Source organism: Aphelocoma coerulescens, chromosome 3, assembly GCF_041296385.1.
Source record: "Aphelocoma coerulescens isolate FSJ_1873_10779 chromosome 3, UR_Acoe_1.0, whole genome shotgun sequence".
Lineage (NCBI taxonomy): Eukaryota > Metazoa > Chordata > Aves > Passeriformes > Corvidae > Aphelocoma > Aphelocoma coerulescens.
Genome location: NC_091016.1, coordinates 22769350 through 22795549, shown reverse-complemented (window position 1 = coordinate 22795549; position 26200 = coordinate 22769350). Strand labels below are relative to the sequence as shown.

General features: G+C 43.6%; 1 protein-coding gene across 2 annotated transcripts in view; it reads right to left on the bottom strand.

Moving 5' to 3' along the window:
- Positions 1-2259: 2259 nt before the first annotated feature.
- SYNDIG1 (synapse differentiation inducing 1) overlaps positions 2260-26200 on the bottom strand; it is a 48885-nt gene continuing 24944 nt past the window's right edge. The window contains exons 4-5 of one of the 2 annotated variants that reach the window (XR_011149701.1): positions 3745-4013; positions 2260-3169 (exon numbers count right to left, since the gene is read on the bottom strand). Coding sequence is in view for 1 of the 2 variants with exons in the window: in XM_069009458.1 (XP_068865559.1) it covers positions 3855-4013 (159 nt within the window). In the remaining variant the exon portion in view is untranslated. Of the gene's footprint in view, positions 4014-26200 lie in introns of both variants that reach the window. The other variant, XM_069009458.1, reaches the window with a different exon arrangement.

The window sequence follows — 26200 nt, the reverse complement described above, 5'->3', positions numbered from 1 at the left end:
CAAGTGTAATGATCTCTGAGATTAATGAAGCCTGTTTCTCGACAGGCGTGGCTTATTGTGCCCTCTGACTGAAGTTCCACCACTGGCTGGGGCTTTCAGCAGCTTGAGTGTGTGTTCTTTGACATCTAAAACACAGAGCAGTCTCTCTTTGTGCCCTTTCTCGTATCTTCCTTACAGATAAGTTCATAGGCACTTAACTGCATCACATTTTTGGCTGCCTTTGAATTTCCTCTGCAAGTCAGCAGGTGGCATTTCCCAAAATGTGAGAGATGTGTGGCAGCCAGCCCAGAGAAGGTGGTTGTCACTGCCACTGCTGTTCCAGCCTTGGTGTACAGTGATGCTCCCAAGCTATGCCCTCTTGTTTCCTCAGCAGGGAGCTCTTGCAAGCTGGCTGTATGGTGGGAATTGCCTGGATGACGAGAGAAATTAATTTCAAACTGAGCTACAAAAATGCTCAAGGCTGGGAGATTCCCAAATGAAGGCACAAAAAAATCAATGGAGGTACCAGGGAGTTATGAAATCCTGTCAGATGACAGAAGCAGTATTAGTCTCTGACCCAGCACATTATTTGCTGAGTGTCTCTGTTCCCTTGAACTGTGAGAATTTCACAGGATTTTTTTCTTCCCTCTCAGTGAGTCTCCAGCACTCCCCATGTATCTTTTGAGGTTAATCCACAATGACATCCTACATTACACAATTAAGTTGGAGCTTTCTGACCCTGGACTTTATACAGTTTGGGATTTTAGGTATCACAGCAGCTTGTCATCTGGTTAAAGATACCAGTGCCATTTCTTCAACACCTCCTCACTGAGCCAATATGGCAAAAAAGTCTCACCTCAGAACGGTTTCTCTCCTCTCTCTCTCTGGGATGGCAGAGATCTATTGTAAACTAAAGAAGACATCCCTGTATCCAAACACATGAGCTCACTGCGTATGGACCTTCTTGCTCCTCCCCAAGGACGAGCAGAGAAGGACCATGTGGGATAAACTGGTGCTGTCTCAAGGACAGCAGGTGGTAGTGGCAGTTTCAAGTCTTCATGCCACAAAGTTAGAGGACTTTAGATGTTTAGATGATTGTGTCTGCTCTGACAGCCAGAGATGTTGCAGCAGGCCATGACAACATCACTTTTCTTAGGAAGACACAGTTCTCTGTTGAGCTCCTCAGTGACCCACAGCTCAGACAATCGCAAACTGGACCCCTACTAAGGCACAAAAACAATCACTGGGAGCTTTATCCCCACTCTCATCTGCAGTGAGGCCCAGGTCCACCTCCCCAGCATGCAAGCCCCCTCTAGCCTCCTTGCTCTTCACCCTGGACTGCCGTTCCAAGTGCCAGCTCCATGTCGCGCTGTGGGTTGCTTCAGGATGTGAAGCACAAGAGCATCAACTTTCAGCCAGGTGATGTTTCCAGGAGTGCTCCTGCTATGCAGGTCTTTCACACAGTGCTGCTGCTCCTGTTTGCTGTTCACTGGGGGCTCCTGGGGACACAGAAAGCTGACCTCCCCAGGCTTGGGACACTACTTTTAAATGTGGGTGCAAGGGCCTCTACGGTATTTTAAAGGCAGCCCTTGTGGGAAAGCTTCTTCTAGCTCCAGAGCTGGCTTTTGCCTCTCAGGTCAATATTCAGCCAGCACAATTACCAAAGTTCATAAGGCAGAGTCCTCAAGCATAAGACTGGTTTTAAAATTACATTACTATCATTGTTGTTAGGCTTGCTTAATGACCTTACAATATCTGTATTTGCTTTCCAATTTATTTGAACTCCAGGTTAACTTCAAATCAAGGCTAGGAAACACTAGTTTCTTTCCCTTTAAATTAATATTTAGAGGTTTTTTATTCAATATCATGTACTCCACAGCTCAGGCTTTATGAGAAAGACTATTTCCCACAAATAATGCATAATAAATATGCAGAAGGGACTAGGAGTACACTGCCAGTCTTCAGGCTTAGCTTGAAGCCCAACAATTTGCCCGTGTGGATAGAATCCATGTCTGTGGCAGGTGAGTTAAATCTAAATGATTTTTAAGCTCCCTTCCCACTGAAATAATTCTCTGGTTCTATGAATTCAATGCCAAAAAACCCGTCAGTGACTGCAACAGGCTTTTGGGTCCAGGGACAGCATGAGATGGTCCATACAAGCACCTCTCGAGGTAGCTGGACTGGGTGTACTGAGGCAAGTTTAACTCAGTCTAATGCTTCACATCCACCCCAAAAAAAGAGTCACACAAAGCACCAGTAGCTGTAATACCATGTGTTTTAATAAACGATATGGCTACCAAAAAAATAGGATTGCATGTGTTCGTTCTCCCCCCCTAAAACAAATGAATTCAAATTCAAACCAAAGTAATGGAAACCCAAAACAAGAGAAGAAACTGTCCCAGAGCAAAGATGACACACAATACAGAGTTGGGAATAAAGGTCTTTGATGACATCCTTGTTCAAAGAAACCACGTTTGTAAAACATGAGGCAGTTGAATAATAAAGTGGTCATTGATTTGACTGGTTTTCTCCTCTGTGTGTATATATATATATATGTAGCTACATATATATGTCTATGCTGATACACCCTGGGACGGGACAAAATGGTAAGACAAAAAAATAGTTGAGTGCAGGGAAATCTGATAGACAAAAAAAGAGTTTAGTGTGGGGAGCAAGTAAAGGAGAAAATAAATGTATCATTTCAGTCAGTGAAGTAAGGACAAGGCTCAATTCCCCTACAATTTACCACTGCTCTGCTTATTGGGGAACAGACTTGTCTCTCCATGGCTATGCTGTGTCCCTGATGCACAGCTGAGCTGTGAGCTTCTGATCTGAGTGGTCTTCACTGGTCTGTGTATGAGCAGGACCCCAGAAATGTATGAAGCATTCCTTTCTCTGGTTAATTCCCATGCTTTACCATGATTTTTTAATTAAAAACTTATTAGTATTTCAGTTTGCATTTTTCCCCAGGTTTCTTGCACTGTCTGCTGTGCAGGTCTCCACGGCAAGGTGGAGCAGCCCAGATGAGCAATAATGCCACAGTAAAGTGCTGTTACCACAATGTGACTGGATGGAGGATTTAATTTTACAACGGGTCTCATGTTACTTCGAAATTGCACTCTGTCTGCGGAGCCGAGTCATGCAGTTGTAACCTCAGCTGTTCTTCACTGAGTGGGCCTGTGGGGCACACCTTAATCCAAAAACAAGGAAAAGAAAGAAAAATGTTTTTAATTTCCTTTTCTCCTTCCATGGAAACCTACCCCCAACAAGAAGAGTAGGCATTGCCACTCTATGCTGAGGTGTCTGATTCACTCTCAGGCAAATGAGTCCTGCATTTCAAAGACAAAAAAAGCCATGTTCTTCCTCTTGTTTTTATATTGCTCTTTCAGAGAACCAGTCACTGTCCATGCTTCCCCAGATCTCAGTGCCGTGCTTAACAAGCAAATTAAGCACAAGCTCATGCTGGCTGCAAAGTTCAGGTGACCAAGAAGGTGTTAAGAGAACAGCTCAGTTTGCCAGATGCTTGTAAACACCATATTGAAAAGAAGGCAAAGGCAAAACACCCTTCTCCACACATCCCCCATCTTCCTTCCTTGTATTTTTTTCTTTTTTTCATTCTTTGTCTCTCTTTTGCTCTTTCTTTCCCTTTTTTGTACAGGGGTTGATGAAGATAAGCAAGACTTGTGCATCACAAATGGTGGAACTTCCCCCAGCCCTGCCAACTTCCCACCCTACAACAATGCACAAGCCCATCTCATCCTGTACCTGCCCCCAGAAAGTGTTTGTCTCTTTTTGGAAAACCACGCAGTCTGATGTGCTGGGGACTTCTGCAGTGCAGGAGCCGGGCTGGCTGGTTCTTCCCCCTTTCCTGAGGCTCATAGATGGTTGTTTTTTGACAGGTAGGCAATAAGAGCCACAGCTACCCCGACGTAGATGCCAGTTCCAATTGTGATGGACAGGACAGCCAGGAAGAGAGCTCGCCGGGAGCTGGAGCTTGCGTGGTGGAAATCCCCCTTGGCTACTGCTTTGTTTGTCTGCAAGAGGTACAACAACAACAACAATGCCATATATTCATTTGTTTCACCTGGAAATAAAGATGTGATGCTAATTTCTTGGCTGCAAAAGGGTCCTGCGACATGACAGGTTAAACTGGCTGGCAATCAGACACTTTTTCAGTCAAATGAGGTCAAGCAGGGACACCCCGAAGGCAGTCAGAGATCTGTCACCTACAGGACAGGTCTTGCACAAGCAAATGAGCTCCCTAAGTTCTGAGACAGTCTTTGTTCCCTCATTACAACGAGTGAGGAATCCTCAATGCTTTAATTGTATGTCTGCACAAATGATCAATTTGCTGGGACACTTTCTTCTTCAGTGCCATCTACTACTCTATTTTTGTCTTTTTTTTTTTTTTTTTTTTTTTTTTTGCTACTCAGACAAATTTGTAGCAGCCAAATGACAAGCTTCCACACAGATTAAAAAAAAAAAAAGAAAAAGCTTTGGCCTTTCTGTCAATGACTTTATTAGGAGAACTGTCCCTTCTTATTCATCAACCTAATTTTTTAAGCATAATGCTTTATGAATACTTCAGGCAGAAGCAATACCAAACAAACAATACAGGCAAGGCTGCAGGCTGGAGGAATTGTTTCAAAACAGCAACAGGTTTACACACCTGCTGTCATGTCCTTTGGTTTAGGTGAACAAGGCATCCTACTCATTTTGCAAAGCCTCTCAGCAGGGTAACCAAAGATCTCATGATCTTCTTGTCTGGAGCCTCCAAAGACTCAAAAGAAGATCCCTTTTCAAAAAAATTCCAGGGCCTTTGGAGATCATGTTAGGGCCTCTTGAAAGTGTTGGCAAGGAAAGCAGAGAAAGCTTTAGAAAGAGCTGGTCCTTCAGCTCCCCTCAAAGACTTTCCTCGTGCACCTGCTGCCCAGCACAGAAACAGTCTTGACTGAAATTGGACTGAGGTAAACGAACAGCAATGAAGATAACAGAGCTTTTGGATAAACTGAGGCAGACAGGTTCATCCTGCCAAAACAGAGGGAAAGTTTAAAAATTATAGAACATTTTCAAACTGGCATTTCTGAAATGTCACTTTATGCAACAGAAAAATCTGCAACATTTGGGTTGACCTCTTTTAAGTGAAACTTTGTAGAGTTTTAAACCAGCATTTCTTCACCTAAAAATAGATGGGAAGTCAGAGGGGAAAGAAACCATTAGTCAAAACGTCAAATAATCTGAAAACTTGACAGTATATCTTGATTGCTTCAATAGAAGAGGTTGGATTTACCAAAAATAATGAGATGAAAGACACAAAAGGATTCAGAAGGCTGATTTTTCAAATACAAGTAGCCTTTTTCCTGATAGGATCTTCAGTGCAGCAACAAACCTGCTCAAAAAGAACAGGCTTTTTTTCCTTGATGAACTATTTGAGGACAGCCCTGACCTCTGAGAAAGGATTGGACCTATGGTGAAAATCCAGCTGTTAAAATGTCCACCCAGACAAAACCAGATGTCTTGTATTAGTCATGTGCTGCCATGAAGTTTTTGAATTATGCAGCTCCAGACATTACAATATAGAGTAATTTTTCTTGGGGAACACACCCGTGCCTTCACAGAAATTCTAGTTTCCAACAAGTTACCTAATCTGAGTGCATTTTCTCTTCTTAACTTAAGGCTTATTTTGTGATTTAGGAAAATTAAATCCCTCCAATATGGAATTTTAACTGTAGACTGCATTGGAACGGGCACCTGCGAAGGACAATCTTACAGTTCTCCTTTACTCCAGTCAGAAAGATTTCCACTGAGATGGAGAAACACCCACACTGAAACCAGCTTTCATCCCTGAAAGAGTAGTCTGAAAGAATTTGCTTAGTAATAAGAAAATTCTTTGATGTTCTTTCCTAATTAGCAAAACCCTCACATTATTACTCAACATCATTTGAAAATTACAGCATTTCTGCAGGTTTAAGCTAAAAGGATCTGAAAATACTTACCAAACAAAATGCAACTGAGGCCAAATGTAATAGTTTAGCATCTAACAAATAATAAACAGTTTTTCTTGATTTTCCTGTTTTTAACAGGGACCAGGCTCTTTGGTGGTTTTGATCACCTTGAGAAAGTCCCTTGGTTTTGGGACCAATCCAACTACTCAACCCAGTCCATTTCATACCTGACATGAAGAAATGACATCCTGCTGAGTTTTCCATGAGAGATGTCTGTGCTCTGGCAAAATCCATGAGGCCAAGAAATGTCTTGTGTAAATCAGAGAGCCAAATCACACCTCGATACCCCAGCTTTTCCATAGATTTTTCAGCAACATCTGTTTCAGAGGATAGGGCAGCCAGGACTGGTGCAAGAATGAAGATCCAAATGCCCTACTAACAAGAGCTTAATGTACTACGGCCTCTTCAAGCTACTCGTCCCAAGAACAAGTATCTGAATCTTTTCTAATATGCCTGAAAGTTGCTGCAAAAGTTAGTGTTCTTCCTGACCAAAACTGTGTTATCTGTGGAGTTTTCTAATACTTCTGTCCACTCACTTCTTCCCTTCCCTGGCAAGGCTGTGGCTGGCAGCCAGATGATGGATACAACAATTTAATGCAGCCTTTGGATGGGAGCAAGGGGCACAGGTTGTGATGAAGGCTGGGTGCTACGAGGCTGAAAACAGGGATTTTAGCAAATACCAGCCGCCAATCAATCTTCTCCTTAGAGGTTTTGGAAGTAAGCCAGAAAATTGAGGAGGGGTAGGGGAAGAAAGGGTAAGGAGATCTGGAAGGATTATCTCCTTTTGTTTAACTAAAAAAAATAAATATCTTTTCTAGAAACACTTTCAAGGAACTTCCCTGGAGGTTCAAGTTGAGCTTCTGCAGACCATATTCAGGGTGTCTCTGGGCTGCATGTTTCATAGGCCGAGAGAAGATGAATAATGTACCTCCAAGCTGCAAGGCTAAAATGTTCTGCTGCATCCCACAGTGACTCATATATCATATTCTCAAAATACCTTCTGGTACACAGTATCTGGAAACAAGAAACACATTGATCACAATTATTAATCCTGCCTCATCTCCCCAAGGCTGGAGAGCAGGATTGGCTCCATGCAGGAGGAGAAGAGATTATCCTGACCCCTTTGGTCAAGTGATGAATGTATTTCTTTTCACTTTGTGGGAACAGCCAGAAACACCAGGATGCACAGGTTCCTTGCAGCCACTGGCCAGACCCTGAGTTTCAGTTCTTTGAGTGACATGCAAAAAAAAAAAAAAAGGCCACAGAATGAGGAGTAGCTCATAAAGACATGCTTCTGCTCCTGTATCTTCTATCTTTTCTCTAGTCAAAATCTGTCTCCTCTTTTGAGCTTGCCTAACTTGTATGTCTGCTGATCTCCAGCTTTTGGGCAATAATTCCATCTTCAGGCTTACACCACTTATTTCCACTGATGGTGAGAAAAGACTCCAGTGTCTTTGCTAAAGACATGGACGGGTAAAGGGTGAAGTCAGGATCTGGCTCTGGACCTGGACAATGACAGCAGGGAGCTGCCACTCAGCTGGAGAAAGCATAGAGCTGACAGGCACCCAGCACAGGCATTGGGACATGGCAGAATAGTTTTTAGTCATGAGAAGAACATAAAAGGGACTATGCAGTCTGACCAAACAGCTCCACAGGCAAAAATGATGAACTAAATAAAAGGCAAAATGTTCTTTGCTCTGACAGGCATTTGAAAATTCCATTATGCCCACGGTACAATACAAAGTGGCCATAATGTGGTGGCAAAGAGCTCTTCCAGAGGTTTCTGTAATTTCTGCTGGAAGGATGGCCCAGGCAATGGACATGAGTCTCAAACAGACATTCTCTGCCTGGAACTTACCGAGGAAACAATGGGGAGCAGGTGTCACCTGAAATGCAAGTACTTCCAAACAGGTCCAAACAGTTTAAGTTCCTCTGTAGTTTAATCTGACCTTTCTTCATCCAGCCTTTCAAGTGGCATTTCCTGCATTGTGAGCATCCCCTTCTTTCCCCTGCAATATCATGTTAACTTCCAGCCTTTACAATTTCCTGCCAAGCTCCTGAACAGTGATGTGGCAGGTGAAAAGCAGTGGCCTGAGAAATGGTACTTCTACTGCCACCAAATTAAATGATGCTGTGTTGGTAGAAGGAGATATACTGGGAAAGATATTTACCCCTGGAAATCCATGAAAGGTTCAAGAGAAGAGAGTGTGAATGGGGAGATGAGGGTGTAAATGAAGACCAGCAGGAGTCTCTCTCTTTTGCATGTTCAACTTTCATAAAATCGGGGTTTCAGCCATTGGATCATTTTGGTATCAAAGTATTCTGCTGGAATTTGAAAATATGGCATAGGCAAAGACATGATTCAGCCCCTGGCTGGTGATGCCTATGGCCTTTGATTGTGTCTTTGAATAGAGATAAAACTATAAATGTCCGAGTGAAAATTCAACACTTGGAAAAAGAGCACAATACTGGGAACAGCAGGCATAAAAGACCTGAATGAGCAGAATGCAGAGAGTTGTTTTTAGACAAGCTCCACAGCAACAGCTGTTCATTTGATTGCACTGGAGAGAATGAGACCTCAGCCTGAGATACAAAGGCAATTCTCTTTTCCTGGCATATACAGGAATTTGGATGTTTATGGTAAAGAAGATGATTTTGCCCTTCCACTTTGCTTCTAGCCCTCAAGCAGATGTTTTATGATGAAAGAGAAGAAAATTTGGGAAAGATGACAGGTGGGGAAGCCTGGTTTACTCATACAAATTCAGAGACTTACAAGTCCTTACTGTTGTATGAAGTTGTGCAAGGTGCTATTCACAATCTGCTTATACAGAAATATGCTTGGAGAAATTCTCCTCTCCGTTTCACAAGGAAAAGCAGGGCTTTTAGTATCCTGCAATGACTTTGTTAGGGCTCTGCTGAAGGCACTGCCAGAGGGAGGCTCTGGGAAAAGCTGCATTCATCTCTTTCTACCTCTAACTTGCTGTATAAGGTTGGTGTAGAGAGCAGATTCTTTGTCCCAATCCAAACCTACTGCTCCTCTCTGCACACTGTCCACAGTACCAAATGAGAGGGAACCAGCCCTGTCTCTTTTTTTTTTTTTTTTTTTGCTGTGGTTCCTTCTATCTGTGTCTGGTCCTCTTCCTCATTTGTGATGAGAGGAAGACCATGTCAGTGTGTACTTTACATTCATAACAATGTCTCTTCCCTCCAGCATGAGTCACACAGCACAGGGAAAGGGTGGAAGATGCAGGATGCTGCTCAGTGCTGCCAGAGAAGATTTCAGTCCTCGATCCTCACCTCCCACCCTTGGAACAGACAAGAATTATGGGGGTTTCTGCCTTCTGAGCCACATTTTGGGGAAGAACAAGGTAAAGACAACAGGTGCAATTTTAAAAGCATCTCTGGGGTGGTTTCTCCTCCTCACAGGAAGAGATTTGATCAGAGAATTAGTTCATCAATTTTCTCAACCACAGGAGTCCCTCCTGAGCTGAAACTAGAGCTCTGGGAATTATAGAGTCCCCTATCATATTAATGACTTTGGAAACGAGACTAAGAACTCCAAGTAAGATTCACTCATTTGTTGATCACAATAGCTTTTCCAGCTACTTTTTTTGGTGATGCAACCACCCATGATTTCCCAAAGTGTAATCTGTGTCACAATGCTTATTTACTCCCAATTTCATGTGTTGAGAACTTTCAGAACAGCACTTTCTGACCTGTTATTGGCAGAACCTGGTTTCCTTAGGAGAGTTTGTTTTCTTCCCAACATAAGTGATGAGTACCACGCCAGTTATATGTAACTCTCCCTGGAGGGTTGTTCCTGGGAGTACCATTGGCCAGACCAGCCTGCAAAGTCTGCAATTCCTCTGGTCTCCACCGATGTGGTTTCATTTTTCTAGGAAGGAGACACGGCCTGAGCTATTTCCTGAGAAACATTTTGTAATTTGGTATGTTAACTAACAGGGTAAGAAATTACCAGGCACTGTGGACTCTGCAGCACCTGACAGTGAATGCGAGGTAACTTAATCATCTTCCTTTCTGTTTACTTTGAATGAACTCAGCTTTTCAAAAGAGTCACCAAAGATCGAATGATGACGATTATCTCCTTCATAGGAAAGCCTTTTTCCCTTTTCCATCCCTCTACTTTCTCAAAGCCCACAAAAAAACCCAACAATGGGGAAAAAACAACCCCACATCTTTATTTTTTTTTCTTGCATTACATTTTTGTTTTCTTTAAAACTTAATCCTTTCTTCTCCCTCTCTCCTGGAGACAGAGCATAAGTGATTCAACTGGCTTTAGCAGGCAGGCACAAGGAGCTTCAAGACCAGAGGGGGGATTAACAGGGAACAATAGTCATTCTCCATGGATTCTGTTGAGTGGGATATGAGAAAAATGCCTGACAAACAAAGACTGAGAAAAAGTTGTTCCTGGGCTCCCAGCACATTTAATCCATCAGAAAAAAATGCTAAGGGCAAGGAGGGCCACAGGCTGTGAGTGTTTTAACCATCTCTTCACTAGGCCAGAATGTTCAGTCAATTTGCTTTATAACTGGAGAGAACACCAGATAATTAAGAGCCTGATGATCCTGCAGCACTCTTGCCAGGCAAACAACTTCAGCAGGGATACATCCCACTTAGAGTCCTGTCTGAATTAACATTAGCAGGCTGCCTTCGATTTCCCTGTGGCCAGGTGTAAGGACATAATACAGTTCCCTGTCTCCAAACGCTGTCAATGCCACAGAAGGAACTTGCCATAAGGTAAGTCACAGTGGCAACTTGAAATAAGCACAGAAATTTGTCACAGAAAGGTGCTAATTCCAGGCCTGAGGATGTATCTGATTAAGACAGAAGTTCCCACTGTGGCATGATGTTGGAAAAGAAGCAACTGCTGATACACTTATCACCTGAAATTATAGGAATGGCATCTGTGCCCCATGGATACACAGAACTTGGACTGTATAAAGGTGGAACCCCCAGAAAAACAACTCTCTGGGACACCCCCCCACCACCAAGAAGGGTGAAGAAGGACCAACAGGATGCTTCTGGATCGACAGGTGGTGATTATCTTCTGCTTGATCTCTCTCACCCCCTCATCTTTTCTATTTCTTTCTATCTCTCTACCTCACATTTACTATTAATTAAAATCTGTATTATTGACTTTGGCATATGGTCTTATTTGCACATTAACTCGAGCAGGGGCATCTCTCACCCACTGGATCACAACACCAGGAAAAGCTGGAAACTTTCTCCAAAGGTCTGAGACCAAAATCTCCTTTGAATACAATGGAAGAATTCTATTTTTTTTTCAAAGTGGCTACAGAATGGGGCTCAAACTCATTGTTTCTGAGCCTGCAAGATCCTCTAGAGAGAGATCTGTGTCTTTTACACACTTCTCACCAGAAAAATCCTGCAGGGAAAGGCAGAGACTTCAGCAAACTCAGGCTTCTGCAAGGTATTTGGATTCCACTAAACTTTTATTTTAACATCAATCAGAAGGAAATCTAACTAAATCACAGGGTCACTAGGATACAGAAAGTGTCTACACAGAATATTTACCAGTTTAATTGTATCACTTCAAGATGCAAATCAGTTTGCACTGAGCTTTTCAAATAAGTCAGCTCTGCAATACATCACCTTGCAGGGTATGAACAAGGCTCTTCTTCCCTGCAAGGAAAGACTTTGGTTTTGAAAAGGTGCAAGGAGGTTTGCTAATGTGTGTCAAGAAGAAAGTGACTCAGTTAATCTGGATCTGGTGTTAGAAGGATACATTTGACACAGCAGGAAACACTGAAGATAGGTGATGATAGAGAGGAGACGGATAAATAGCAGGAAGCCCTAAATTCAACTCCAGAAAACTCCTGGTGGTCTGAAGTCCCCAGGGCAAGCAGGAAGGGCCAGGCCTGGCACCACAAAGCCCAGTCCACAAAAATAAGCAGAACGCCAGGAGCTTCAGTTCCTTCTCTCCGTATCCACAACCGTTCCACGACAGGAGCAGCATCTGCCTGCTCTCAGAGTCAGCATTTTCCTGCCTCCTGACTTTGGCTCCCAGCCAGACAACAGCAGCAAACCCAGCTGAGTGTCAGGAAATCTGTATTTCAGGTGTCTCAAAGGTCTGGGATTCCCTCTGAGCAGCGACAGAAAACAACCTTGGACAAAATTAGCTCTTTCTTGCAGACACTTAGGTGTTTGATTTTTTTTATTTCAAAAATTTAATGTGTTCCCTTTCTCTTCTGATTAAAATGATTAACACCTCCTTCCCATATAAAACAAAATGTCTGGATTTTGCCAATTAATTTAATTGCATTAAAAATACAGCTGTGACATTCCAGAAGGGAAAAACATAGAAGGAAAGTTTTAAAAGTTCTAGAGGAGAAGAAAAGAAGAAAGGGGAGATCTTTTAATAATTTTTTAAAGTCTAACTCTACTGAAGATTAATCAGAGATAAAGGCAAAGGACTGAGATGAAAATTTTCCTTTCTTTCTGACCAAGAGCAGAAAACACGGTAAAAAATACGTTGAACACAAATGTATGCTATCAGAATTATTTTTTAATTATGGAAGTTATTTTAGCAGTTTTAATACATAATTTTAACTATTTCTTGCTGCTTTTGAGCTTTTCTGTGGTTTTTTTATATATATATACATTAACTAAACCTTGCAGGCAGAAAGCTTCTTTCCAGTTGAAAAAAGGCATTTGTTTTGTTCTGCTTGAGAATGTATTGATATGGGATGACCAAATATTTCCAAAACACTTTTGAACACCTTCTGATACAATAAATTTCTCAAATAAACTCTTTTCTGAAATTATATATATATATATATGCACACAAAATCTTAAAAAAATCAACAAAAGTTTGGTGCATAAATTCCTATTTGGGTCATTAAGCATTCAATTTCTAATTGCTTTTCAGTAGTCAACCCATGTTTCTTCTGCATAAATGTGATCCTACTGAGGAATCAACTCCTCTTGTTGAGGCTGGGAGGTCTACGTGAATAAGCTCCTGGGAAGAGATGTTCTGGGCCTAGGGGGTATTTTGTCTCTGCTGCTGACTCCAGACTTGAGGATGTACTTTGGAAAACACAGAGCTGAGAAGGAAGACACTAAGGAAATTATTCCTGGCCAGGATGCTCGTTCTGTGGGGCAGACCTGGTAATTGCATTACTTAGTGTGATAGCTGCAGTACAAAGAAAATATCTGGCATCCTTCCTGCCTAGTCTCCAAAACCATCACTGGATGAGAAAAGAAAGAATTGGGAGAAAAAAATGCTCTGTAAGACATGCATCATACCCAGACACCCATTAGCATCTACCAGTGCCAGTAGCACTGGCTGAAGAAACTGGAGCACGTGTTCTGGAATCTCTGGATTCAATTCTGTGCTCAGTATAGGAAGACTCAACAAGATCCCATTTTTCACAATGGGAAAAGTTCACCAGCTGACCTGGAGCAATTAATTGCTATGCGTCACCACCGCTGTTGGCATGGAAATGGAAGGTCTAACCTTGTGTTAAGCTGCTAGCACCCTGAAATTACTGCTCTGCCTTTTCTATGACTCAGCAACTGCAAGACAAGAACTCCATGTTCTCCAGAAGAAACACATCCCAGTGTAGTCAGCAGATACCAGCCCCTAATCTCTTGTAAACAAAAGCCCTCCCTCCTACAACTGCAGCCCTTAGAGCCAAGCGCTGCTGGGTTTCAGCGGGCAGGGTTTGCACGTGTGTGGGTGTCATTCAAGGAGATTTATCTCTTCCCCCATGGAAGAGCTGAGTTGTAGGTGTGCAGAAGACAGTCAGGGGTGCAGCTGCAAGGAGCCCAGCAGCACCAAGAGGCAGCCAGAAAGGCTTTGCCCGTCCTTCCACTGCACAAGTGAGCAGGGCAGAAAGCTGGTGATAAATCAGGGTAGTTCTCCAGAAACGATGCTGCTGAACACTGAAGTCACCTGCCCAGGTACAAAGAACAGCTTCTCCCAACAGTCTGTCTGCCTGTACCACAGGGAAACCAGCAAGACCCCACAACTGCAGGGCAACAAGAAAAAGAGCAAATGAGGGAGCCCTGCAGGTCTTGTAGCACACAGCTGCCTGTTTAAGTTCCATGATTTCAAGAACATCCTGCTAAAGTGCCTCCATCATGACTGAGTCAGCTTCTATTCTTGACCTCAGGAAAAAAGTAAACTGCCTTGAGGCATGGATCTCCAAGGATTCTCTAACTCTGGTGCTTTTTTTGTCCAGCATCTCAGCAATAACCACCTCATGATACTGTTTTCACGAGGCAGCCTTGCTCCTTGAATCTCCTATTGCTGCACTAAGAGAAAGGAGTAGGATGAAGTAGTGCTGCAGCGCTTCCTGTGTTGGCATTCTGGGACCACTTCATTTTTGCTTCCCAGGGCCCCAAGTCAGAATATTTGCTGCTTTGATAATAGCTGGTGGAAGAAAGAGGCCATCCCAGGGGCCTCTTCTCCGTTTAACAAAATGCTCCACAGAAGCAGGGTTTTTCCTCGGTGGAAACCCATTAGCACACAAACATAAGTCCTCATTGCCCAACAGGGAGAGCAGAGATTGCTAACAAGGATGTTTCTTCGTGCCTCTCAGTAGTCATCAACAACCTGCTCAGGTTTTTTAATATAAAATTTTTCCAGTGTATACAAACAAAAACATGAAATCTGTTTCTTTTCCCTTTCCCTCTCATTCTTTTGCATACATATAGGAAGTGTCTCCTCATCTGTGGTTTAACTGGCCTGGCTATTTACGCCAAAAGAAGTGAATCACAGGAATCAAAAGCTCTGCTCTCCAGCCCCTTGGCTTGTCTAGCAGCAGGTGGGTCAAGCCTGAGCAGCAGCTGCTGCAGCTCCCTGTGTGAAGGGCTGTTTGTCTGTGTCCCCGTCTGCACAAACACATTCCCTGCGGGAGCAGCCGATCCATATGGTGCGCTGTGTGAAGAGGGATGCAAGCCTCAGCAGGATGGCCTGGTTGAACAGAGGACTATCCTGTCAAATGCAAACCTTAGGAATCAGGGCAGGCCCCCCTCCTCATACTGAAAGGACTTTGCTTCTTTCTATCCAGTCCCTCTCTTTTAAGGTATGGGGAGCAGGGTGTACTACCCTGGGCATCTGGCACTATGGCAGCATCTGGGAAGGAAATCTCCTGCCACATGTAAGTCCCTTTATTTGGGCTGTCTCATGTCCAAGACCACTCCACCACATACAGGCAGGAAGAGGAGTGCTGCAAGTTTGCTTTTGCTTTCCCTGAGAAACCCAGATGAAGACTCTCGTTCCCTATTAAATACAGGATGTCACTTTTCCTGACAGGAATCACATGCCACACCACCACAGCAAAAATTTCTGTCTATCAGCTGAGATGCTGAAAGTATACAAGTCATGGGCTTCACCTCAGCCTGGGGAAGGTTAGGCACCAGTGTGCCTTGGGATCTGACAGCTCACAGAATACATATCTTGGATTTGCTTGTGCCGGGGTTTTCCCGAGACCTCAGCTAGCTGGGAACAGATGGAAGGGGCAGTCAATGCCAAACTGGTTTTAAAACCTGCCTCTTGTGTGGGTTCCTAAGTAAGAGCAGAGTAGTGAAGGAAAATCCGGTCTGCCTCTGTGGACCAATTTCTCAGAAGCTGTTCAGAGCGATTCTAACCTCACCCATCTGATTCACTCAGTTGCAGTTTTACACAAAAGGCTACAGAATATGGTGGGCTCCATCCACAGGTGGTAGCAAGTCGAGCAAGGTGAGAGTCTGGATGCAAAGATATAAACAGTGTGGATGCTTAAGTATATTCCACAATGGAGCTTCAAAAGGAGAGTTACTCAGTGAGGTCCAAAACCTATCTTGATCTGATGTAACTGTTGCATTCCTCCATCAGGAGATTTCAGCAGGAAGTCATGCAAGTGGAAAAAGATTTGATAATTAATAATTTCAGAGTTTGCTTGTTCACTTCTCCTTCGCCTTTTCTCTGTCTTTCCCTGTCATGTCTCTGCCTCACTGGGCTAATACATGTTTCATGGCTGAAATACATCCTCTCCAAAAATATTCCACTGAAATATTCATGAACAACAGTTTTAATTATTTGCTCAGTGCTTAATGACTTCATGGCAGCTACTCTGCCAGAGGCCTAAAACAACTGTCTGCCTTGGTGACCAGCACTTTCCCATTGTTGCCTTCGTCTCCCTCTGTGTGTCTCACTTATCCTCAGGAAGGGGCTCAAGCATTTTTCTTAATATTTCCAAGGTCTTTGATTCGTAGAGCTCCTAGGAAAATAGGGACCCTTTTCCTGGACAAGTGCTGGTGGCAGTAAAAGTGATACAGACATTATCAAGAGCATCCTAGTGACACAAAGTTAGCTGTCCACACTTCTCTTTTCCACCAGAAAATAGCAGAAGGCCCCAACACTTTTTGGAACAGGATGAAAATGTTATTACAGTGTGCTCTGAGGCCCTCTGTTGCCTTTCAGTTCAGAGAGGAGGTTCTCAGAGTGGCAAGGATGCCAACCCCAAAGACACTCTAAGGTAAAGCTATACTACACTTGTACTTATATTTCTATCTCCCTCTACAGAAAAGCTGTCTGCTGCTGGAGGAGGTATTTCCTTGTTGTATAAGTAGAGTTATTCCTGCTCATTCAGAGTAACCTCGTGGTTCCTCGTGCCATCAGCAGCATCATAAGTAAAATGTGCAGAGATAGAAGATCACTCTCCCAGGGCACAGCTCCACCACTCCTGATGACAGTGGTACTGCAGGGCTCTGTGCCTGACTCCTTCAGCAAATGTCTCTGTGACATTTAAAACCTGCTGCTGAGACAGATTTAAGACGTGCTCTGTGGTGTCTGCATACTGGGGGCTGAAGAAAAGTATCCACTTGATGATACCCTTTCAGGGAGTGTCAGCAAATATGTCCCACAGGCAAGCACTAGCCAGAAAGAGGGCCTTCAGATGTCCAGAGACATCTAGGATGATGAAGAAGGAGTGGAGTTCCAGGAAACAGGAGATTTTGAAGCCAGAAGGCCTCCTGACATCTCTGGGAGGTGGTGTGGAACAGCCACAACTGTTGGTGACTTTGGCAGCCCTGGGCAGCAGGACAGATTGCCAGCGGTGTGCACCAAAGTTCTGTGTGGGACTCCAGAGTGGGCTGGATGTGGTGCTTCATCTCTTCTCTGTGCTGTCTCCCCTCTTGGCCAGGACTGCAGATTGAAACTTCCTTCTCCAGCTCAGTATTAGGTAACATGCCAAAGAGCACTGGGAATGGGAAAATGGATGATAAGGAGAAAGATAAGAGGCTCTGCTGCAATGAAGAATCAAGAATAAATAGTTGGAGAACTCAAACAGCAATCTTTAGCAGCCTTTAACTTCTCTGGAATTTGAAATTTATTGTCATTTGTATGTTTTACTCAAAAATCTCTTGGGAAATCCATCAGAATGGGAAGGTCTTCATAACACAGAGTGGGCTGGCAAGGGGGCTTTGATTCAGAAAAGCATTGAGAACTTGGTCAGCTCAGACTTCTACCCTGCTCTACAGCAGCCTTCCCAAACCCGTGAGAATTCCAGCACGGCCTTTCTCAGCAGAACCAGGGGCCAGTGGCAGGTGTGCTATCCTGCCCTTGCCTTGATCCTGATTAATTGACCTGTGTTTTGAGCCAAATAATTTTTGTGAAGAACTGAAAAAATTGCAAGAGTACTTGAAGAAGTGGCACTGTTCCTGCCAGTGTCAGCTGATCCCCGTGCGGAGCGGAGGTGGCTCTCGTGTTTTGCAAACGGGCCTGAGCTGCAGCTCTTCTCACTGCTAAGCTTCTTCTGAAACTTTCTGCAACAGCTTTTTTACACCCACTCACACAGAGAATGACACGCTCCCAGGGCTGCATGGGGAACTTAGCAACGCTGTTCTGCTAGAAAGACACACAGGTAGCAACAGCAGCCAGATCCGAGGCACCTCACAGTGCCTGCACCAGCTCTCCTCCCCACCTGCCACTCAACAACTGCAAGAACACTTTCACACCTTCTCAGGGGTCTTGCTTCAAAGAATGTGATCAGCCCTTTGCATCCATCAGGGGCAAAGCAAGATCTCAGGTGACACAGCAGGGCTAAGGACAGCTTTGGGTCCTCCCAGACCCAGCCTTGATCCTGGGTGACCTGCTCTTCCGTGGTTGGGATTTCACTGGGAATGAGTGCAAATGAAGCTCTTCAGAGCAAGGACACTTGGGGATGAAGCACAACTATGGCTGGGAGAGGATACAGATGTGGTAAAGCACCAGCTCAACCTGTACTGGAGTTTGTCCATGCCCTTGGTGTGCAGTGGCATACAGAGAGTTTCCCAAGTTCCTCACATGAACACAGAAGTGAGGACATCCTCCCACAGCAGATAAAGGGAGAAGCAGGACCAATGTGCACCAACTCTTTTAAGAGGTCTGGAAAGTATGCTTCAAAAAAAATTCGCCATTGTGGTCCCTTCCGAGGGAATGCAAAAGTGGGATATCCTTGTAGGATAACAAAAAAATAGCAGGAAGTTTGAGGAAGAGGACAGGAAGACAGACTTCGCATTTGTAGCTGATGTTACAGACCTCGGTGGGACAGACCTGAGGTGGTCCAAGGACAGAATACCTCCAGACATGTTTGTTTCTGTGGCTCCATTTTATGAAACAAAATCCAGTGTTCATACTGCTTTGTTGGTACCAAAGTAGGGACTGACTACAGTATTCTCATTATATATATCTTGCTATGAATCCTTGGAAATCTCATCTCTAATGCTGCCAGGCTTGGAGGAGAGACCACTCTTTGGGATCCAAAAAAGCTGGAGATCACTGCTGGCAGTGCTGCTGTTCCTCAGCAAGTCTGAGGCTGGAAAAATGAGCTAGCATAACATCAAAGAATGGACACTTGAAGTCTTCATCAGTGGGAAATATACCCTGGGAAGTGTAAAAAGGCTGGGAAAGTACATGAAGCTATTTCCCCTAAACAGACTTCTAGTCTTCAAGGAAGGTTGCCATGGAAAAAGAACGATTTAGAGATCTCAGTTCCCTTTTGTTTGTTTTGTTACTTTGTTCATTCCTTTGTGCAGTGAAGATCTCAGCAGAACCACCAGGCTGGCTGACACAGTCAGTGACAGATCTTAAATATTAATATACAGATCTGCCTTCTGTAATTTGGAGCAACCTTCCAGATCGGGGTGCTCCGAAAGCAGCTGTTTGCTTGCATGATCTGGTTGAAGAGGATGTCAAAATGATGTGCAGGATCCAGAATTGGCAAAAGAGGGTGATTAAAATAGCTGTGACTGCTGGCAGAGCACGGACTAAAAGTGCTCCTGCTCTAAGTGGGTAAGTTTCAATGAAGGAAATAGCTGTCAGCTGACAGACACAGAGCCCCAGCATCCCAGGAATACAGAACCCAGGGGGAATTTTTCACAGCCCTTTCTTCACCAGTAAACCTGCAAGGCAGAACCTGAGATTTACAGAAACAACTGGCAGGGCCTGGATGGGAATTTTTTCTCCATGAGTTTATGTTTGTTTGCCTGTATTATGACATTTGACAGAACAGGACAGCTCCCTGTAAAAATTTCTTGGGGATGTGTAAAACTGTTCTGAGGAAAAGGAAATATTTCGGTTCCAGTTCTCTGCTGTACTGTGGCTCAAAGGCAGCTCCACCAGGATGTTCCATGGCCAGGAAGCTCCAGGATGCTCCTGCAGAGACCCCTACCACCACTAAAGGACACAAATAAAAACCAGGGTAGCAATTCTGTATGGAGACATGGAGTCCTTTAGCTGCAAACTTGGGTTTCCTTTTGTTTTGCTCTGACTCGTGCGTTCTCATTGAGGTGTTGTTTGCTGGGTTTAAGTTCTCTTTTTGCAAGGAGGGGGGAAGAAAAAGGAAACATTCTGCTTTTGGACCAGCTGTCAAACCCTTTTTGATGGCTGGAAACGTATCAACACAGCCTCTCTATGGATTTGTAACTATTCTTAGATATTCATTCAGGTTTACGGAGTATTAAGAAACCCTTGGAAGTCTTCTTCCTGATGGAGGAGACTACTTACTATTTTCAGATTATAGGATAAATAAAGCATAAAATAAGTAAATATTATTCTAAAAATAGACAGTCTTTATCTCTGCAATCCTAAAAAAGCAGTAGGGTCACCATCTAGGAAATTCACCAAAATATTATATGAGAAACATGACATCAGACCGAGTGAACACAAACACAATACAAATGTGACAGAGATCTCATGTCACTTCACCAGTCGAAGGACACAAAGGTTGCATGAAGAAGTGAGAAACCATGCAAAATGAACATTATATCTGAAAGCAAAGAAAGCATACAATGTTTCATGCATATCAAGAATAATTCAGAAGGAACCAGCCTAGAGTCTTGATCTGTCCCATTACTCAGAAACAAAGTATAGACCTTAAGTAGAAAATTAAATCCTAGAGCCTTAAATGCACCCATTTATGGGAAATGGAGACCTCTTATCTCATAATGCAGGGTTTCCAGAGCTGCAAAGTGATTTCTAATCATCAGTCCCACCTCTTTCCCATTTCTTCATGAAAAGCACTGAAATGTCAGAACTGGAATTTGGTCCTAAGGAAACTTCTTGAAGTTTGGAAAGACTTCTTAGATTGAAAAATGAGTTGTTGTTGTTTTTCTCCTGTTGGAGGAGAAATTAATGGTGGGAGAAAAGAGGCACCAGGTATTTGCTGCCAACACTTCTCTGGTCTTTGAAGAAATGAGCTCCTTTTCAGGCCTATTTGCCTACCTCTGTGACTTGGAAGAACGCTGGCATTATGTTTTCTAATAAAGCTGGCTAGGAGACATGGACAGGACAGTGCTCACCAACCCCAAGATCTGTAAATAAGATCATTGGGAAAAGACTGCAAATGCACCAGATATCAAAGTAGCCAGTAAACTAATTTAAGAAGGAGATTGATTGCTGCTGTGTGAAATTAAAAATTACTATGCTTTTTTTTCCCACTGAAATTAGTCACAGAGAAGAGGCATGTTAATAAATCAGTTCTGGTGCATAGCAAACAGGCATAAGGAAAAGTAATTAAAAGCTTGTAGAGATCTTCATCTGTGTCTATAAAAGCTGCAAAGCCATTCCTGGCTGTTCATCGAAGCCTTTTGTCCATCTCTGCCCAGGTAAAGTGATTGCATTTTACCCTCTGTACCTCTCGAAAGCTTTTTCTGAAATCGAACCCATCTCGCTGGACTGAGGGTGTTTTAGTCATCCTGAAGTGTGTGTGGAGAAGAATATAAACACTCCCTGCCTTTCCCATGCTTGGAGAGCATTCCTGAATTTCCCCCTGTTCAGCTCTTCTCCAGCCTTTTTCCCAGCTCTGCTCTGCAGCACTGAGGAGCCTTAGCTGCCCTTCAGACATTGAATTTAATGAGCCTGGTAACTGTGCCACACAATAGAAGTGTAGGCAAGAGAAAGAAGGAAGACTTGGCACAGGCAGAGATGTATTGTGCTGAATTTTACGTCAGGACCAGAAGGCTTTTTTATTACATGATTTTCTTCTTTACAGCTCCCAGCAGAGCAGCAAGTGCACAGATGAGGCTGCAAACCCATACAGTGCAGTCTGTATAAATCACAAATATAAAGCCACGTAATACTCCCTCATGGGATCCAGCACCATCAGCCCTGTTGAAGCCGGGGGGGCCCATAATTGCTTTTGGTGGCATGTCTCTGTTTGCAGAGATAAGAGAAGAATGAAGAGGGGGCACAGCTAATGGAAGGGACCAAGGGTACTGGGCATTCCCAATACAAGACCAATATATCCCAAATATAAGGAGACTTACTCAAGAAATTTTAGTTGACCAAAGGAAGTGTCAAGATAAGGGTGAGAATGAGGCCATGACAAAATGGGTTTAATACCTCAAGACCTTTATTCCTAGCTGTGATTTTGCACCAGAAATGAGATCCCTGCTCCTAACTGTACAAAAGCACCCTTCCACATATATCCTGACACTCAAGGAAGCAGATTCAATGGCTGTGAAAGATGCTGTTTGAAGATGTTTCAGTAGGGGAAAAAAAACTATTTTGTGAACTAATGAGCAGCCCTGGCAGCTGAAATGATCAGTGGCACATAATTCCATCTCAAGAGAGATCTGCCTCCTGAGAGCCATATAAATGGAGTCCAACTGGGTGTTGATATGGTTCTCCATTGCTGGCAGGTATAGAGATATCATTTTGCACAGGTAGACAGGCTACATGCTAATGATCCTTCCTTGCAGGGGCTCAGAGGCAGCGAGCTCTCCCAGAGATCCCTGTCACAGACAGCTAACCAGGGAAGTCAGGGAATCCATGTGGAGGGGAAGCAGCTGTCCCAGTCCCTTCTGCTCCAGCGGGAAGAATTAGCCCATGCCCACAAGCTGCTGAGGCCACAGTGAAAGTGTTCCTGGGAGCTGAGCAGGCACGTGTCACCGGAGATGGATTGGGTTTTCACGTGTTGCCTTGTGGATAACGATTTCCAGTGGGTTCTCACGATGCTAGAGAACACGTGTGCCATAAAACAAGTTGAAAAAGTAGCTGTCCAGCAGCGTAGGTGCTGGTGTTTGCTCATGCAAAGCCACACTGCCAGCTCTGACAGAAGTGCTCTCAGGACAGCCAGAGCACCCAGGGTTTTCAGTCAGCAGTGACAGCAGAGACGTCACAACAGCAGTAATGAATGTGCAAGGAGAGGCAGAGAGGATGGCTGGCTTGTATGTGACTGCAGCTCCTGAGAAGTCACTGATGTGTGTCCCTCAGCCTTTCCTTAGCAGTATCACGGTTGGAGTATGCCAGGTTCTGTAAAAGGGTGGGATAACAGACCCTTTCTCTTCCACCAGCTTTTGTTCTACAGCCTGCCTTTCATGCTCTGGATTTCCAGCAGATCTTTCTTTCCAGCAGCTGTATTTTTTACCCTTCAACCTGATGTGCCCAGCCAGGGATGTCACCCATTAAGGATTCTCTAGGGCTTTATTGTTCACAGTGAGTCATGAAAGCCATTAGGTCTGAAAAGTAACCCACTAAATGTAAAAGGAAATCAGCAAACAACACATGACAGAGCAGTTGTAAGAAGTGATGTAAGCCTTACTCGGTGCTATGTGGCATTGAATTCAATCACATTGACTTCATGGGCTCTGCTTTCAGACCCAGGGCGATGTACAAAAATGAGTAAAGAATTTTTTAGTATGCCCCAATCTTTAAGAGTGTCTGTCTCTAAAGTAGTTTTCTTGTTTACCATTCTGAATAAGAACATGGTGGTGCCAGACAGATGGACAAGATGAACTTAAAAGTCTTTGCTATGTGTAGTGTCTCTGATTTCACGAGTCATTTCAGTCTGAAAAAGAGGTGATGAAACATTTGAATGGAGCTAAAAAGACATGACATCATGGTTCTCTTTCCTTTCCTTGGAATCAGTAGTAAATTAAATTAAGCTCAGCCATTTATCATTAACAAAAACCCCTTTAATTTGCTTTCTACAAAATACGTGTCCCCTCTCTCTTAAATCAACTTACTAGAGAAAAGTGAGAGGCTTTCTCCTGCATATGCAAAGCAGAACAATGTGGTCTTTCAGCAACTTAGAGAACTTTCACCATCAAAAACAAATCAGCAATGTCTCCACCACAGCTACATCCAAACACCAACTAAAACACTTAACTGCTGTCTTTAGCAGCAGTTCTTGTTCTGGCTGCTTAACGGAGCATCCCTTCTGTCTGGGCTGGCTGAAATGCCCTGTTGAGATTCCCTTGGCATAGCTGTCTATGCCTTTCAGAGCACTGCTGTCTCTGGCTTGTTTCTTTTTAAGGCAAGAAGTCAGGATTTTCCTTGACATGTCATAACTCACAGTGACACAGTTTTACAGGAGACACCAAAGGCGCCTTGAGCTGATTAAAGGACTTCCTACAATTTGGGAGGGTTACACAGACAAGGTTCAAGCCGCCTCCCAGCAGGTCTCTCCTTTTTCCACTTTTGATTTTTCTCCCCTCCTCTCTCCTAAAACAGACTCCACGATTCTGCTGTGCATGTGGTGAAAAGAATAAATAGAAAGTCACGTTGCCAGAGTTTACAAATGGTGGTATTTCTATATTTTGCCATTGATCCTCTGGTTGCAAATTGCTAGGGGGAACAATCTTACTTGACACAATCAGAATCACAATATCTGAAGCTTTGAAACAAGGTTGATTGAGGAAAAATTGCTCAAGTTTTGACAGAACAAAGTCAGATATGGTAAGAATAAGAGCCAATGACTTTGGGATTTAAATATGGATTTTGACTGTGGGGGATACTGAATGTGCTGGGAAACAAGAAATCTCTGTTCTCAACGATATAGAGCGAATGTCACAGGACAGCGTGGGCTGCACCACATTTAACAAAGTGAACCTTGCAATTATGTGTGACATCCTGAGGACACATCAGGACAGGCCCAGGTGACGCTCAGGTCAGTCAAACTGAGACTGGGTGAACACGCTGAATCCCCAGCACAGATTACTTGGACGTTCTTGGGACCAACACTGTGACAAGGTCCCATGAGGTCACACAAGTTCTCGCTTTACAATAGCGTCCGTGTAAACCAGGGCTCCTAATTAATTGCTTAATTAATTACAGCCTGTAGAAACCTGCTCAGAACAATGCCATCTGTGCGACAAGGTCAAGGAATGAGGACACTTTTGGAACAATGACTGAGTGTGGTGTCTTGAATTAAATTCAGAAATCTCAGGCTGGGACAGTTACTGTTTAAATTAGTACAAAGTCCCGTGTGACTCTGGACCAAAGCCCATTTCCTGGGTTATCACACCTGCGAGGATTTGGAGTGTGCTCTCTGCCATTATCAGCCCAAGGACCACCACCAGCTTTTGCAGCACATCCTTGTCAGAGCAAAGGATGAGGGAGTGCAGGGAGAAGCTGTCTGGTTGAGACCTGTGGAGAATGAATTCTCCACAATTCCTTCCACAGATTCTCCATCAGATGAATGAGCCACAGAAAGTCCAAAATCCAAGCCAGACAAGGCTCTCCAAACAGAACTGGGAAGAAAAATTGCCTTTCTTGCTCCCACCACCACATTTCTATGCCTCTTGCTAGAGACAGTAGTTGTACATAAAGATCCCTCATGGTGATACACCTCATAATGCTGGGACAGACAGAAACATCCACTGGCCACCACTGGGAATGGAAATTCCGAGTAACAGCTGGCTTGAATTGCATCCTTTCTCCTGGATTTCATGATGATGGCAGGATAAGGAATGGAGTCAAGCAGGGACTGCCAAGCCCACCTTTCCCAGAGGATGCTGTAAGACCTCTTCTTCTGCCTCTGGTCCTGCCCATCGTCTTGGAGGAAGCTGAGTCCTCCTGCAGACATGTGGACTGGCATTCACAGGAGCAACCCTGACTCTTCCACACTACTTAGAAATAATGCAAGAAATGGCTATAATGCAACATTTGGAAATGTCATTGGCAACTCCTTGCTCACCGCAACCCACAATGAGTGTGTTTAATACCAAACTGGCATGGCGGGAAGATTTTCACTTGAAAAAATTGATGTTTTTTTCACCCCAAGATAAAATTGTAGATTGGTTTTATTACCAAGAGTAACAGTTTTATTACCACCATGATGAAAATATCTTGATAGGTATATTTGAATGTGTGAGATGCAAACTGAACAGATGAAGGTAGATCCTAGCCCGTTTCCTTTTAGCTGGTTCTTGTACTTTGTCCCAAAATAAATATATAAAAACTTGATCTCTTTCCTACTGCTGGGAAGTCAGTCAATTCAATAAAGAATTACCATTGTCTGGGAGGCATCTTTGGGTGCCTAGCTCACTAGATTCAAATCTTCAGAGTGTTACTCTGCAGCCTGTTTGAAAGAGATGTGTAGATTGAAATCAGAAGTGATCAATTTCCTTTGCTTGCATTTAAACAAAGTAGTAATTCAGAAGCCCTCACCAAAAGAGATGCTAAGAGATAGCAAGCTGTATATTCAAGATTAGAATACAGCCCTGAGTCTCTGGTACATGATGTTAATCTTTGATAAGAATATAAAAACTCTGAGTATGTTGCACACTGATAAAACGTTAACCTTAAGCCTCAGAAACATTCTCATCCATTTACTGCTGCATACTTCGAACTTCAAGTGAGAGGGCCTCCTTTCACTAATCTTGTTTTTTAAAGGGTGCTGCCACAGCATGACATGAAAGAAAGGTCTCTTCTATAAACAGCACCCAATGAACTACTCTGGATGAACACCGTTCTCCTTGCCACA